This window comes from Vidua macroura, chromosome 6, assembly GCF_024509145.1.
Source record: "Vidua macroura isolate BioBank_ID:100142 chromosome 6, ASM2450914v1, whole genome shotgun sequence".
NCBI classification, from domain to species: domain Eukaryota; kingdom Metazoa; phylum Chordata; class Aves; order Passeriformes; family Viduidae; genus Vidua; species Vidua macroura.
Window position 1 is genome coordinate 47847980 of NC_071576.1, and position 14100 is coordinate 47862079.

Here is a 14100-nt window from a genome sequence, read left to right on the forward strand (position 1 = left end):
ACCCAACAAAAAGCCAAAACAAACACCTAAAGCATTACCAAAATAGTTCTTGAAACTTCCCAGATGCAACTATCCTGTTTTCTTATCCATGTATTTGCTGGTAAAATACATGTGTTAGGATTTAAAGCCAGTAGGAAGCTGAACAACCATACTTATTTCCACTGCAAATTCTTCTCAGTGAAAAGGGCTTGTATGCATTTTCTGAAACCTGTTTCCTAATTTTTCTTTGTCAGCAGTTGTTTGGGAAGAATAAGGAAGGATAGGGAAGGGGAGTAGAACAGAAAGCTCATAGGGAGAGTGTGTTTCTTGATTCTGGGGTACTTTTTTTGCTGTGCATCAGTGGTGCTCAGGTTGGGATTGGCCCTTTTCTTAAGTAATGTAGATGGCCACCTTATACCAGTGACTTCCCCCTTTCTCATAGCTGGGCTTCAAGTGAGGAAAACAGCAGAGTATGCTCCTTTGCTCTCAGCCCTACCTGCATCTCTGGGTGCTTATCTGTGGATCAGAGCATCTGTCTCTCTGCTGGCTGCCTGTGCTCATGACCTAATTGTGATTTCATCAGGATAATTGGAGAGCAGGGCCTCTCTTATGGTACTCTGTGCTTTCCCACTTTATGTACCCTGCCTCCCCAGTTGTCTCTGCCTTGGGAAGCTGGGCTGGGGATGAGTTGCCAGCTCTGACAGCCCAACACAGACTCAGCAGGAGACCAACAGCTTTCCCACCCAAAACTTCTGGGGTTTTTTTGTTTCTTTTTTTTTTTTTTTTTTTTGGTCTCAGGTGAAAACCCCAGATGGGAAATCACATTGCCTGAATTTAGTTCCCAGCTTTACCACTGTTGATGGCTTTGGGCCAGTCCCTTGGCTTGTTTGCATCCCCTTGCCTGTCTCTGCAGTGGGTAGGATGGTGTTTCTGTTCATGCATGGCCAGCTCTAGCACTGGGTGCTCCATCGCTTGCAGCTTAGTAGTGAGATCTGAATTTGTCCCTTCTTGTGCTGTTGCAGCAGAGCCAGACAGCTGCAACTTGCCCTAGCATGATGACAGGACCACTGAGCACAGGAGAGGCTGGACCTTTCCCTGGCAGTTTGCCTGAAGCTGCTCCTTTCATCACCAAGAGGACCAGGCAGGATATACCAAGTACCTTAGGAAACCAGCCTGGAGACAGCATCTCTTGTAATTCCACACCATTACTGGGCAGTGTTTTCCCCAAAGCCTGATATTCTCTAATAGCTGTAATTACAGAGATCCAGTTAAACTGACGCTGCATACTCATCTGCTCCAAGTTTCTACTTCATTGCACCTTATATCTTGTGGGAAAATCAATACAATTTGGTACTGAGACTGGCAAGCCAAGAGATTGTTCAGAGCCTGTGTTCATGGTTGTGTACCACGTGTTTTAACACTTAACATTTACTGTTATCTATAATGTGGGTCTTGTTTTAAAGTTTCCTGGGTACCTGTCCATCTTTCTATATACTCAAGATATATCACACTGCCTTTCATGCATCCCATTAATGCTTATAGGTGGGATTTTAATGTAAAGGAAATTCTCTTGAGCTTGCATCTTCTCTTGAGCTCTGTTGTACAGAGTACCATTGGTTTTTCTGAAAAAGGCTGGGAGGCCTGAGAGAAGTCTCTTTTCTAGGGCAAGGCTGGAGGGTTGCCAACCCAGGCAGGGAAGTGTCTGCCTCTGAACCACCTGCTCAGCCCTGGGAGGCTGGAGACAAGATGAAAGTGGAGGAGTCCTGGCAGTTTGCAGCCTTCTGCATCTCCACAGTGAGAATATTTCCTCCTTCACACTGCTTTCTCACACATGTTGGTATGTTCAATGCTAGGTCCTGAGTCCTGACTGCAAGATAGGAGTTCAGGTTTTATTTAACTGTCTCACATTGTCCTGTCCTGCACTGTGTCTCTTCATGCCTTTGTTACCCATCTTTACCAACTTTCAGACACAACTCTAGTCTCTTTCCTTATGCAGGTTACTCTTGCTCATGTAGAGTCTCAAAGAGCACTGAAGTGTTGGATCATAAATCATAAGTGTGATTTAAAAACTGTCTTCAGTTTTTTTTCACATCACAGGCCCTGCCAGATGCAGAGAACTGTGACTTGGGTGCTAGCATAGGTGGTCTCTCCCATCTGCATGTGATTTTTTTTAAGGGTCTGTTCAGCAGTGGTGTGGGATGTATAATTTGCTTGCCTGTTTCTTTCACCCTTTCTGTGGGCTGGCAGCAGTTAACCCACAGAGCAGTGTGCTTTCCCTCTCTGGAAGTTAGCTTGGAAGATTGGTTCTTCTGCAGAGACTGTGGTGGGATGAGTAACTTGGTATCAAGGACACAAATAGAGTGGTGGTGGTGGGAGGTAAAGGTCCCACCATGATTCTCAAGCATATCCCAGCACCTTCCAGAGTTTCCTGGCTGCACACTGCTCCTCGTGCCCCATTCATGATGCTGGAGACATGGGCATGAGCAGTCCTGACTTAAAAGTTTCTGAGATAATAGGCCTGCTCATAATTTTTTGGAAAATAGTCATTTTGGTGGCCTGTATTGGGTGTGGAGAGTGAGGTGTAGTTGCACTCTCTTACTGCCAACAGCAGGTGATTGCACAGCTTTGTCTTTTACTTAAGTGTCTGACAGCTGAAGCAGGAACCAGGGAGCAGAGAACAGGTAGCAGCTTTGGAGAGAATGATACTGTCTTGTTTTCCTTTGTCCTTCCATATTTTCTCAAGCCCTTTGTGGTTGAGTAGTCTCTGGCAGAGGAGTTGTGTTGCCAGAGGTGCTTTGACTGTAAACTGTGAGGGCTGGGCCTGGTGCAGTGACTAGTCCATGCCTGTTCAAGACTTTGTGCAAAGCTGAGGCTTGCACATTGCTGCTGGGAGATGTTTATGGCTGCTTTGGAGAGGCAATCCCTCTCTTCCAGACCTGCCTACCCCTCAGACCTGCCTGCAGCTTTCTGCTGTTCTTCCTCACAGGTTTCTCCTTGAATGCGTATCTGTATTTTGAGCCTCCTACATTATGTCATTCCTTACCCCTTTTCTTCCTTTCCTCTGCAGCAATATTTTTGTGCTCAGTCCCTTGGGACAGGCTGCCTTTTCCTTCAGATCTTGAAGAGCTAGCAGAGGATGGAAGAAGACATTATGCTTCTTTTTGGCTTTTTTTCTTTTTTTCCTCCTAATAGAAGACATTTATTATCTCCAAGTCATCTCTCCAAAGCAGGGCCAGTATTTGCAACTTTTATTCTCTCTTTGGCATCCCTTTCACTGTTTTCTGTGAGGTGCACTGTCTGAGTTTGCAGGTATACAGACAGCAAGCCAATAACAGGTACAATTGGTTAGATTTGTAGCTCACTTGTTGATTTTAAAAAGCAACAAGTAAATTAAAATGAAGCATTGGATAGGCTTCATAACAGAGCATCATCTTGCCAGCCTCAGTTCCCTAATCTCTTTGGGGCTGGACAGGCCACAGAGAATATCAGCATCTTGGTCCTTGAGTGGAAACAAAAGGTGGCTTTTCATACCACTGGAGAGGCTCCTTCAGTCCCTCCACAGGCTGTGCTTTGTGATGTTGATGACAGTCTCGTGCATGACCAAATGGAGGAGACTGGACAGTCACTGGGGTAAGCCAACTAGGTTTGTTTTATCAATGCTCAGAGATCACTGAGTAGGATTCCTGATGTGTGGATGTGGATGACTGCTGGTAAAAGACTGGGATGAGTGTTGTTCTCCTACAGGACTGCAGACCATTTCTGCCTGCAGGGCATCTCTGCTGAAGGGAAATAGAATCAAACACAGTGGCATTTGTGGTCATATGGCTCCTCTGGACAGGGCTTTGGAGGAAAGGGTGCCTGGTCTGACAAGCCCAAAGAGATTTGCAGAGTTGAAACTGACTTCTGATGCCTTTACATGCAAAAACTCCCGGTGGGCAGGTGCAGTGATGGTGAGTGCTCAGTAATGAACCATGAAACTTCTGGCATGGCTGGCCTTACTACAGCAGTGTTGTGCAAAAATCTGTCTCTTGACTTGTTTAGCTGGCTTGGTGTCTGTCCTGGGAGAGAAACAAAATGATGGGAGGAAACGGGACACAGACAAAGCTCCTTCAGTTAGTTATTCTGTTGGAAGGGTGTCAGAGGCTCCCTTGTGCTGAATGTGTTGGAAACCCACTGTGTATCCCTTCTGCTTGACGCCTGAGCTCTCGTTGGAGCTGTGGTGGTGAGATCGGATGTACTGATGGGGCTGAGCCCCTTGAGTTCCTTAACTCTGCTGAGTGAGTTTCTGGAGGCTTCACAGTCAGGTCTCCCAAACCATCTCTCTAGACTAGAGAATAGGGACCATGAAGAAGATCAGGTTGTTTTTTGCAGGACACAGCTAGATCTCTGGGTAACACCCGTAGCCTTGATGCTCAGACCTACTTTAGGTCTTAGCCCTGTGACAGCTTCTGCCAAGCATCTTGGTCCTTGTTTCTGCGGGCAGTGCCTCCATGCTGCATGTGCAGGCAGGGGAGGTGGTGTGCCCTCTGCCCTCACCCACGCTTTCATCCCCTATCTGCAAGACAAAGGTACGATGTTGGTGTCCACTGGGTGCTTGCTCTCCCCGCTTCCTGCTCAAGGCAGGCAGATGGCTCCTGTTTGCTGGAGCTGTGTGTGTCTGGCTGCTGGGCTGGGAGCAGCTGCTGCTGCCAGGCGGAAGCACTCGGTGAGGCTTTCCTAGACAGCTTTGAACAGGAGCCAGGAGCCCTCTTGCCACAGGAGAAAATCCACGAGGTCAAGAAATACAGCAGCAGCAGCTCCAGCTCCACACTGGGGCTCTTGGCTTGGCACGCGGATCCCAGCCCTCCTCTTTGCATACTGTGCTCCTGGAACTGCTCTCCTCCTTGTTGTCTCTCTCAGCTGTTGCTTGACAGCCCTGTGTGGCTTTTGGGGGGGTGTAGTAGTGGAGTGCTGCAGAGGTGATAAATTTGGATAGGAAAACACTAGGTGGTGACCTGGATCAGACTTATAGATCTTGAAGAGCTTGCAGAAGATGGAAGAAGCATTTTCCTGCTCTGTGTGGGTCTGGGAGGCTGTGCTTTAGTGTTTCAGTCTGTTATTTTGTGGTCAGCTGTGTGTGGGCTCTGTGTTGGCTGCTGAGCAATAGAAACTGGAAATCCTCACATCAGGAGAAGTTTTCACAACCACCAACAGGCCGTAAACCTCCAGCCGGTGTGTCACCAGCATGAAAACTGGGCTGTCTGTTACCATCTCTCTGACAGGAACCCCACTCTCTCTTTTCTGTGCCTGTTTTATAGGAAGCCAGAAGCATGGCTTTTGGGACTGTTATTCCTTGAACCAGCCCCTATGGTGGTAATGGTGGTGATGTTTTTGTGGCACTGAGGAACAGCTACCCCTTTGTAGAAACTATGGGTGCATCGAAGAGCAGCCTTGCTCTTCCTGTGTTCAGGACCAAAAAGTGTGATGGGGAGTTATGAGATGGTGTTGGTAAGCTTAAGGATAGGACCAGTTGCCCAACTCTGTGGCAAAGTTTGGCCATATTGAAATCTCTGCTTTCCCTGCAGCCTTTGGCTAGGCTGCTTCTTCCTTGTGGGATTTGCCCATGCCCTGGTGTGCAGTTGGGTCTGCATGCTGCCCGTGAGGAGCTTGCATCGGGGAAAGGAAGTGAGCTCCCCTGAGCATTGATTTTAGTCCACATTAATTGGGGCAGCTGTCATGCCCAGAGCTGTCCATCATTCCCCGTGCTCTCGCTCTGCATTAGGACACGTTTTACAGCAATGGTATGGAGCAGGTGGGCTGGACCTGCCCTCCTTTGCGAGCTGCAGAATCTTTCCTGCCACTGCAGGGGCGATGATGGCAGAGCAGTGGAGAGTTAGCTGAGGTGACAGCACCTTCGAGGGATGGTGTCAGTGAGCAAACACCACCATTGCAGAGCTCTTGCCTGTAAATTGTCCACGTGCAAGCCACAAGCAGGAAGTAGCAATAGCTCCTTCACCCCCTTCATTTTCCCTGCCTCTTGGGTGCAGAGGGGACAAGAAGATGTGGATTTGTGTTTCTGTGGAGGAGCCAGACCTTAAAACTCTGTGCTAAGGTGGTGATATTCAGGGCTTGCTGGTGTGTGGCTGCCCCTCTGCTGTGCAATGGAACTCAGATGGGGTCAGGAGCAGAGGAAGACACTCAACCTAACGTGGGTGACCACCTTGTCCCCCACCTCCTGTTACAGTGTGGATCATAAAGCTGCTATGGCTTTGTGGGCTGAGGGTCTTCCAAAGAAGTAGGCAGTGCCTTCCACTGGGGTGGTCTTGAGGGAGAACTTCCTCCTAGAGAACTTATGTCTTCTCCTCCCCTGGGGAGTCAAAGCTTTTCTCACTGCCTCAGCAAGTCCTACAGGCCTGGGCAGTTGTGCCGTTTTCTTTGAGCATCTTTGTGGCAACTGCTTCATCTTCAGATGCAGTGTTCTTGTGTTTTGATGCAGTCCATGTGTTTTGCTGGGGGATGCAGATCTCCCTGCTCTGTAATGAAAGGTGGGAGCTAGTTGCAGTGTTTCTTCAGACCCCCAGGACCCCTCTGTGTTCAGCTGAAAAGCTGTTTGCTGAAGGAGCGATTCCCTCGCCGACAGCTGGTGGAGATGGTCGGTCATTTGCTTCTCAGTCCCCTTTTCATCCTGTCTCTTCCCAGAGAGATGAGAAGCCTGGGGTGGGGATCTCTCTTGTCCCTGAGAAGCAATGCATGTGAGAACAATATATACATGAGGGCATGCATTAATGGAGCATAGTAACATGTGTGCACAGTCAATTAGTGAGATCATTTAGATTCTCTCCTGTAGCCTTGCTTTCAATCTGCAACTCTTCCCTGGCTGCCAGAACAGAGGCACATTGGACTTTCAGAGGAAGCAGTGTCACTTTCAGGTAGGCATGTAGGGTTTGACATTATTTGCACTTCATTTCCCCCACCATCACCACTTTTCCATCATGTTTAACTGCTTCTCCAGCACAACAAACCAGAGGTCTTGCTTGGCATCATATTTGTTACCTGGTTGCTCTTCTACACCCCCTCATTTGCCCTTCTTTAGGATTTTGTGTGCTGAGAAGGGCTTGAGCTTTGTTTGCCTTTCTGCTATCAAGACAGCAGCTCAAGAAAAGGCTTTGGCAAGAGGTGGTTGTGTCTGATTGCTCCCTGCTCAAGAAGGAGATGGAATGGTCTGGGTGGTTTAGGGTTGCAGTCAGGTGGGATTGAAGGCAGAAAGTTCTGGCTTCCCTGCCATTAGATCTTTGCTGTGTTAGCAAATGCATCAGCTGTGGTCTGGGTCTAGAGCAGCCTTTGCTGGTACAGTTCATAGCAGCTTCCACAGTTTAGGAGCAGGGCTGGCAAGCCTGGGGAGGAGGGTGGAGTGATTTAACTGTCTGGGGTGGGAGGATGGAGTTGGATGGTTCTAATCCCCGTGAACACAGAACGGTGTCTGACAAGGGGAACTGTGAGCTTGTCTTCCTGCTACCTGCTGCATTTTGGGTGGCTTCCCCAGAGCTTGCAGATGGTTTCTGAGAACAAGTATCTGACCCTGGAGTGACTTTCAGTGGGCAGGGTCTGCAGTCCAGTGAGGGTGGATTTCTATTTAAACCGTTGGGCTTTTGTAATCTTCCTGAGTTAGTTCCTCTTTCTCAGCAGACTTGGAGCAGAAATTTAAGGGAGGAGCTGGGGGGGATGTGAATCTTCTGCTGCTGAAGGGCCATGGGAAGTACACAGTACTGCAGAAATGTGGTTTGCTCATCCTGACCCCAACCCTCATTGGCAGTCAGTACCTTTTGTGCCAGCATCTCTTTCCTCCCTGTTGGGTGTGCCAAATTGAGCTCAGGGAGCAGGGATGCCCCTTCTGCAGTCCTCTCTCTCACAATAGTAGCACCATTAGCTGGAGAACAGGCAGACAGTGTGGATGTGCCACCGTCTCAACCCTACTGTGTGGTTTGAGGTTTGACACAGCCTTGAGGGTGAAGACATGGAGATAACAGCATGTTTGGGTAGGGCTGAACCTTTTCCCCTGCTCTTGTGGGAATTGACATCCCAACCTCATTGGCCAAGTATCTAAAGATTTCAGATCGTCAGCTTGAGATAAGGTAAATTGGGGACAGTGCTGAGCATTTCTGCAAAACCAGACTTCTTAAACTGGTTACTTTAGGGGCTGATGTACACAGCCTGTACCTCTTGTTTTCTCATCAGTAATGCTCTCCTACCTCTTAAAGTTTGCTCAAGGAACCTGTGAAGTTTGCATCCAGATGGTCAGGCTGAAGGATTGCAACAGACCACAGGATGAACAGAGTTTTTGTATTCAATTTGATGGATTATTTTGCCCATTTTAAAGCAACCTCTCTTAGTATAGTGACCATGTTTGTCCTTGCAGGTGGTGGTGCTCCTGGAAGTCTTGAGCTGGGGTCAGCTGGAAGATGACTGAATACAAGCTGGTGGTGGTGGGAGCAGGTGGTGTTGGGAAGAGTGCTTTGACAATACAACTCATTCAGAACCATTTTGTTGATGAATATGACCCCACGATAGAGGTGAGTGGCTCTGGGCATGGGGTTGGTCTGTCTGCATGTTTTCCTCTTGCTTTTCTCCACCTTGTCTCTAACCCAGAGCATGCTCAGTTTGGTCTCAAGTCTGAACTTGAGCAGGGATGTTCCTCTGCTTCGCAGAGCTATTCTGAGTCACTATGTGTGTGTTCAGAGGTCGCAGTGACTGACTTAAGATCTCCTGCAGAAGGGTAGTGGTGTCTGCTGAAGAGAGGTGACATGGGAGGCAGCAGAGACAGGCAGAGCAGGGCAGGGACTGAGAGGCAACACAAAAGTCTTCCTTTTTGATGAGATGACAACACAGGGAGGGATTAAAGGAATTGAAGAGCCATTTTGTGCCTGTGCTTCCATTTCTCCTCCTGTGAAATCAGAGTAAATGTATTGACTTTTTCTGCAGGATGTTTTGAGCTTTACTGATGAAATGGGTTTTATCAGAGCTTGGTTGTATTATGTATGTCTTGCAGTTTGAGCAAGATGTGCTGAGCAGCTGAACTGCTGTGGCTCCCAGAGTGCTGCCTCTGCTTCTTCACAAGGAGTTAAAGGCTGATGTGTGTGTCTCGGTGTGGATGGCAGTACTGACCTGTCTAGCTCAGCACCCTGCCTGAAGAAGCAGGCAAGGACCCTGTGGTCCTCACAGGCTGTATGGGGGAAGAGGGGGATTCAGTCTTCAATATCAATTGTGCTATTATTATTTTCTTTAATTTTTCAAAAATATATTCCATTCTCCATCTGTTTTCACCATAGTTAGTGATGTGCTAATTAGCCTCTGCATGACTTACACCTTTGTTGGGTGGGATGTAGGCAGTAGCCACTGCTCTGCATGAGGAGTAAAGTTCACCCTGGGAAGGCAAATTGCAACTCTGTCATGCTTCCTGGACAATAACCTCCCTGTCTGCAGTCCTAAAGGATTCTCTACCAGATGTGTATAAATACAGCTGTGGTTGCTGCAGTTATTATTATCATAATGGCTAAATGCCCCAGCTAGGATGAGAAATCTATTCGGGTAAGTGTTGTATGGGTAGTCCCCACCTTGAAGAGCTTACAACTTACATAAACAAGCAAGACAAGGCTTGGTAGAAGGGCAGAAATAGCCTCACAATCCTACAGACAGGAAGGAGAGAAAACACTTAAAAAGCATGTGCTATTACATCATTTGGCCAAGGTCACCTAGAACGTCCATGGCAGAGACTGGAATTTAATTTAGGGCTCCTGAGTCTCCTTGTTTATGGAAGCAATTGCCTTTGTCCCCAGCTCCTCTCCCCTCATGTGGCTGTCCCCAGTAGTATTGTATACTTTTCTCAGAAACCCATTCCAGGTTGTTTTTGCTAAAAGAGTGTTCATGGAGAGCATCTTCTCTGAGGAGACATCTGCAAGGATGCATCCTCTCTTGGACCTTAGGTGGGCAGAGGCAACTCTTACACAGTGATGTGTTGGGTTTTGGCATCCTGTGGTTTTTGTCTCCAGCTGCCTGCTCCCTGTACGTACCCTGCAGGGAATTTTCTCCATGTAAACAGGCAGCAGGGAATGTAAACATTGCATGGCATTTCCCAGCACACCCTCTTCACCCTATGCACTTCTGCAGTGCTCTGGGAGACGCCTGCTCTCTCCTCCACTGTTCACTCCAGCCCCATTCTGTTCTTCTCCTCTTCCAAAAGCTGCCATAAGCTGCTCCTCAGCCTTCTCACCCCTGGTACTTTTCCACCTGCGGGTACCACCAGCCCCAATGCCTTTGCAGCTCCCTTGGTTATACCCTGCTTTCCCTGCTACCCCAGCCAACTATTCATTCATTTCAGGGTGATTCCTTTTAATTATGCTTCATTTTATGGGGATTTAAGAGACTGAGAGCTACCTGCCAGCCATCCAAATGTGACCAACAAACCACCTTCCTGTGACTAAGCTGCTTTGGATCATGTCCAGGAGCTGACTATGACTGTTCAGCCAGCTAACAAGCAGCACAGCAATGCTGAAACGAGCAGGATAAAAGTGCGGGGGAGGGGAAAGATGATATGTGCATGGAGCAAAGGCGTTGCCCGCTGCCCACATGGATTGGGCACAGGCTGTGCTGCAAAGTGAGGTGCAAGCAGATTGGGGTGCACTGAGAAGATGTTCCCCAGAGCAGGAGGTGTGGAGGTTTGTCCCCTGTCTGGGGTAGAAACCCTGACTGGGTATCTGCTCCCCTCCTACCTTCTGATTGACCAAACGTTTGGCTCTGTAACTCAATGCTGTCCAGCCCACTACAGCACACTCTCACAGGCCAGCTCTTGGGCTGCCAAGGCACCTTAGGACCTTTGTTTTGGGAACAGGAGGGCCAAGGCAGCAAGGAAAACTATGCCACTGGCATTGTCCCATGGTGAATAAGCAAGGATGGAATAAAGAGTTTCACTGTATTGAGAAATTCTTCAGTTCATCTTCCAGCTCTTAGCAGCTAGCTAGTAAAGGGTTTCCCAAACCTCTGGTCATATCCTGACTGTAGTGCTTAGCAAATGGGCCTCTTGGTCTGGTCCCCCAGCACAGCTGGGATGCTCCCAGCATCCGCCTGGGATCTTGAGTCTGAACCCCAAAGACATGTTGTTTCTGCTGCCTGACAGCTTGCAGCTGGGTCTGCCTGCATTCCCCTCCGCCTACGGTGGGGTGGGACATGCAGGTCTACAGAGGAGTGCTAAGGCTGCAGGGTGCTGGTGTGGGCTAGTGGCAGCCATGTCACTGGTTGTGTGGCAGGGACAGCTGAGCTGCCATCCTGAGCTTCCTGGGGAGGGGGAGATTGAATGAAGCTGTACACAAAGCATTGATGGGGAGAGCTTGTCTTTTGCAAAGCATCCTCTGCAAGATTGTTTTATGTCTCTGCCTTGTAAGCCAGCTGGCTGGCCTTATGGGTAGCCTGTTGATGACCTGAGCTGAGGTGTGGGATCTCTTCTCTGTCAGCATGCTGGGTGCTGGTGAAACGTGCTGGAACTGGGGACTTGGCAATTAACTGTGAACATGTGTGATGAGAGGCTGGTCCTCTGTCCCAAGCTAGGGTGCAGAGGTGGGAGCATGCTTTGTGGGGCAGAGAAGGCACTCAGGTCCCCTTGCACACAGGAGGCTCCAGATACATTATTGATTAGAAATGGGAGCACATTCCTGCAGGGCAGCCTGCCAGTTGCCTTCAGAGCAGTTGGCTGAAAGCCAGCCTTTCACTCCATGCTTATTCTCGATGGGTCAGCAGTCCACTTTTTGGGAAGGCACAGCTGAGAAGGTCGTGGCAGAGCAGATTTCATCTCTGATTTCACAGCCCTCTCTGCAAGGTGAGGAAAGACTTTAATTTGCCCCAGCAAATGATGATGTTGTAATGAACCAAAGGATAGAGTCCATGTTGGCCCCATTCCCTTTCTGTGCTGCTGCTGGTCCTTTTGGTTCCCTTTGCTGTGTCAGCTGTTTGTCTGCAGACCTGCAAAGCTCATCTGATAACATTGTTGTGGTCGTTGGAAGAGCAGCCAACATTTGAATTAATTTTAAACTGCAGCCGTAGCCTCTGCGAGTGGCTGCAAAGCACTGTGTGGTTGTACTGCTGACTTGTACCTTTTTCATACCTTTCGTTTTGCTTCCTTCTCTTGCTGACAGCTGAAGATGCTGCACTGTCCACAGGGGATGGCTGTTGGAGAGGGATGAGGGATGTCCTCCATGCAGGGCTACCCCACAGCATCGCTGCTGATGAGACTGAGTGCAGGGAGAAGCATAGTGGGGAGGAGCAGTGCTTTGAAGAGCCTGCTGTGAAAATGAAACCTTTTGTGGGATGCTCTGGGTGATTTCCAGACCTTCTCACATCTATGACAAGTTGTGATTGCCTTTGCTGCAAGGAAAACCCCCAGCTTCAAAGGGCCTGCCTGAATAGTTCTTACCTCTCATGGAGCCCTCTGGGCACAGACTGGTTGTGGGAAACACCCTGTTCACAGTGTGATTTTATTTTATTTTATTTTATCTTTTTCTCATGTTAAAGTTTACCATCAAACCCAGTCTGAAACCTTACTGATGGCAGTATTGCCTCCGGTGCCTGATTTGAGATGCATTGGAGGCACTGGATTTCCAGGTTATCTTAAACACCTTCCAGGCCTGCAGATCACAGATAGTGACTGGAAGCCCTGGCTAGCCAGAGCTCCTTTCCTGAGTGTCCTTCCTCATCCAGCAGAAGGAATTAGAGCTGAGACTAAACAATGCTTAGGCAATACTTGTTGAGGGCTATGCGGTGTGATAGAAATGAAGCTGCACCTGGTCTGCCAGAGGCAGGGCTGGGAATGGGGAGAGCAAGCTGAGAGCTGTCTTCTCTGTGGTTCTGACAGACAAGGAGAAACCTGCATAGCTGCCTCCTTTGGTGTGGTTTTTTTTTTTTTTTTTTAATTATTTTTAATTTTTTATTTTTCCTTTCCCTCCCATTTTTGAAAGAGATTGAGTCGTCTCTTTAATGGAAGCTGAACACAGGCAGAGCATGACCAGGCATCTTCCCAGGGATGCACTCACTACATCCCTTTGTTTAGCCAGATCCAAGCCCTCCGTGAATGCATCCTCCTTTCTTTCCCTCTCCTGGCCTGCAGGATTCCTACAGAAAGCAAGTAGTCATCGATGGAGAGACCTGTTTGTTAGACATCTTGGACACTGCAGGGCAGGAGGAGTACAGTGCCATGAGAGACCAGTACATGAGAACAGGGGAAGGATTCCTGTGTGTCTTTGCCATCAACAACACCAAGTCCTTTGAAGATATTCACCAGTACAGGTCAGTATCCTGGGAAGGGCCCTTTCCCTCTTGCCCTGTGCAGAGGGGAGGCCTTGCTGCTGCACTCTCCTGCCCACCCTTTTAGATCAGGCCCCGTGGTGGAAGCACAGACTGCCAGCAAAGACAATTAGCTCAAGTGGCCATTCCCCAGGGAAGAGACAGAGCAAACGGCTAATGTCAGTGACTCCAATAAAACCCTACCGAAGGGATTGCTTGTGGCCTTTGGGGACCTGGTAATGTAATGTTTAAGTGTTTATGGTGACTAAAGAGAGAGCTGATCCTGTGTGACCCCCCTCCCTTCCCTCCCTAATTAGTGGAATTGCTTTGTTAGCACAATCGATCTCAGCGACTTCTGCTGGCCCGAGAACTGGGAGAGGAGGCTGGGAAGGACAGGGAGACCTTCTTGCCCTGCTGTCCACTGTCATGACCAGGCTGTGGTCTTCCAGCTGCACACATGTGTGGAGAGACTCCTGCCCCACTGGAGCTTGGTTTCAACCAGGGTAAAGATGGAGCAGAAGGGGAGTCAGGGCTCCAGTGAGGTGATTTGCTGAAGCAGATGTATGGGGAAGTGGTGACGAAGCAAGGATGCTGTCCCAGTACCCATCCCAATTCTCCTCTCTGTTGATGTCACCCCTGCGGAGCTGGAGAGTCAAGGGGGTCATGTAAACACAGGAATCTTCCCTGTTTACCCCAGTGCTACTTTAGGGAGGGATCACTCTGCTTGTGCCTTTTTCTGAGCCTTGGCTGCGATGGCAGGCAGAGGATGCAGGAGATGGCTCTGCCTGTCCTTGCTCAGTCACTGCCCACAAGGGA

The 14100-nt window shown here is 48.9% G+C and overlaps 1 protein-coding gene across 2 annotated transcripts in view; it reads left to right on the top strand.

Annotated features, from left to right (window-relative positions):
• Positions 1-14100, top strand: part of HRAS (HRas proto-oncogene, GTPase) — a 39926-nt gene that overhangs the window by 21054 nt on the left and 4772 nt on the right. For both annotated transcript variants that reach the window (XM_053981489.1, XM_053981488.1), the window contains 2 exons: positions 8375-8528; positions 13109-13287. In XM_053981489.1, the coding sequence (XP_053837464.1) occupies positions 8418-8528; positions 13109-13287 (290 nt within the window). In that variant the 5' untranslated portion in view covers positions 8375-8417. The remainder of the gene's footprint in view (positions 1-8374; positions 8529-13108; positions 13288-14100) is intronic.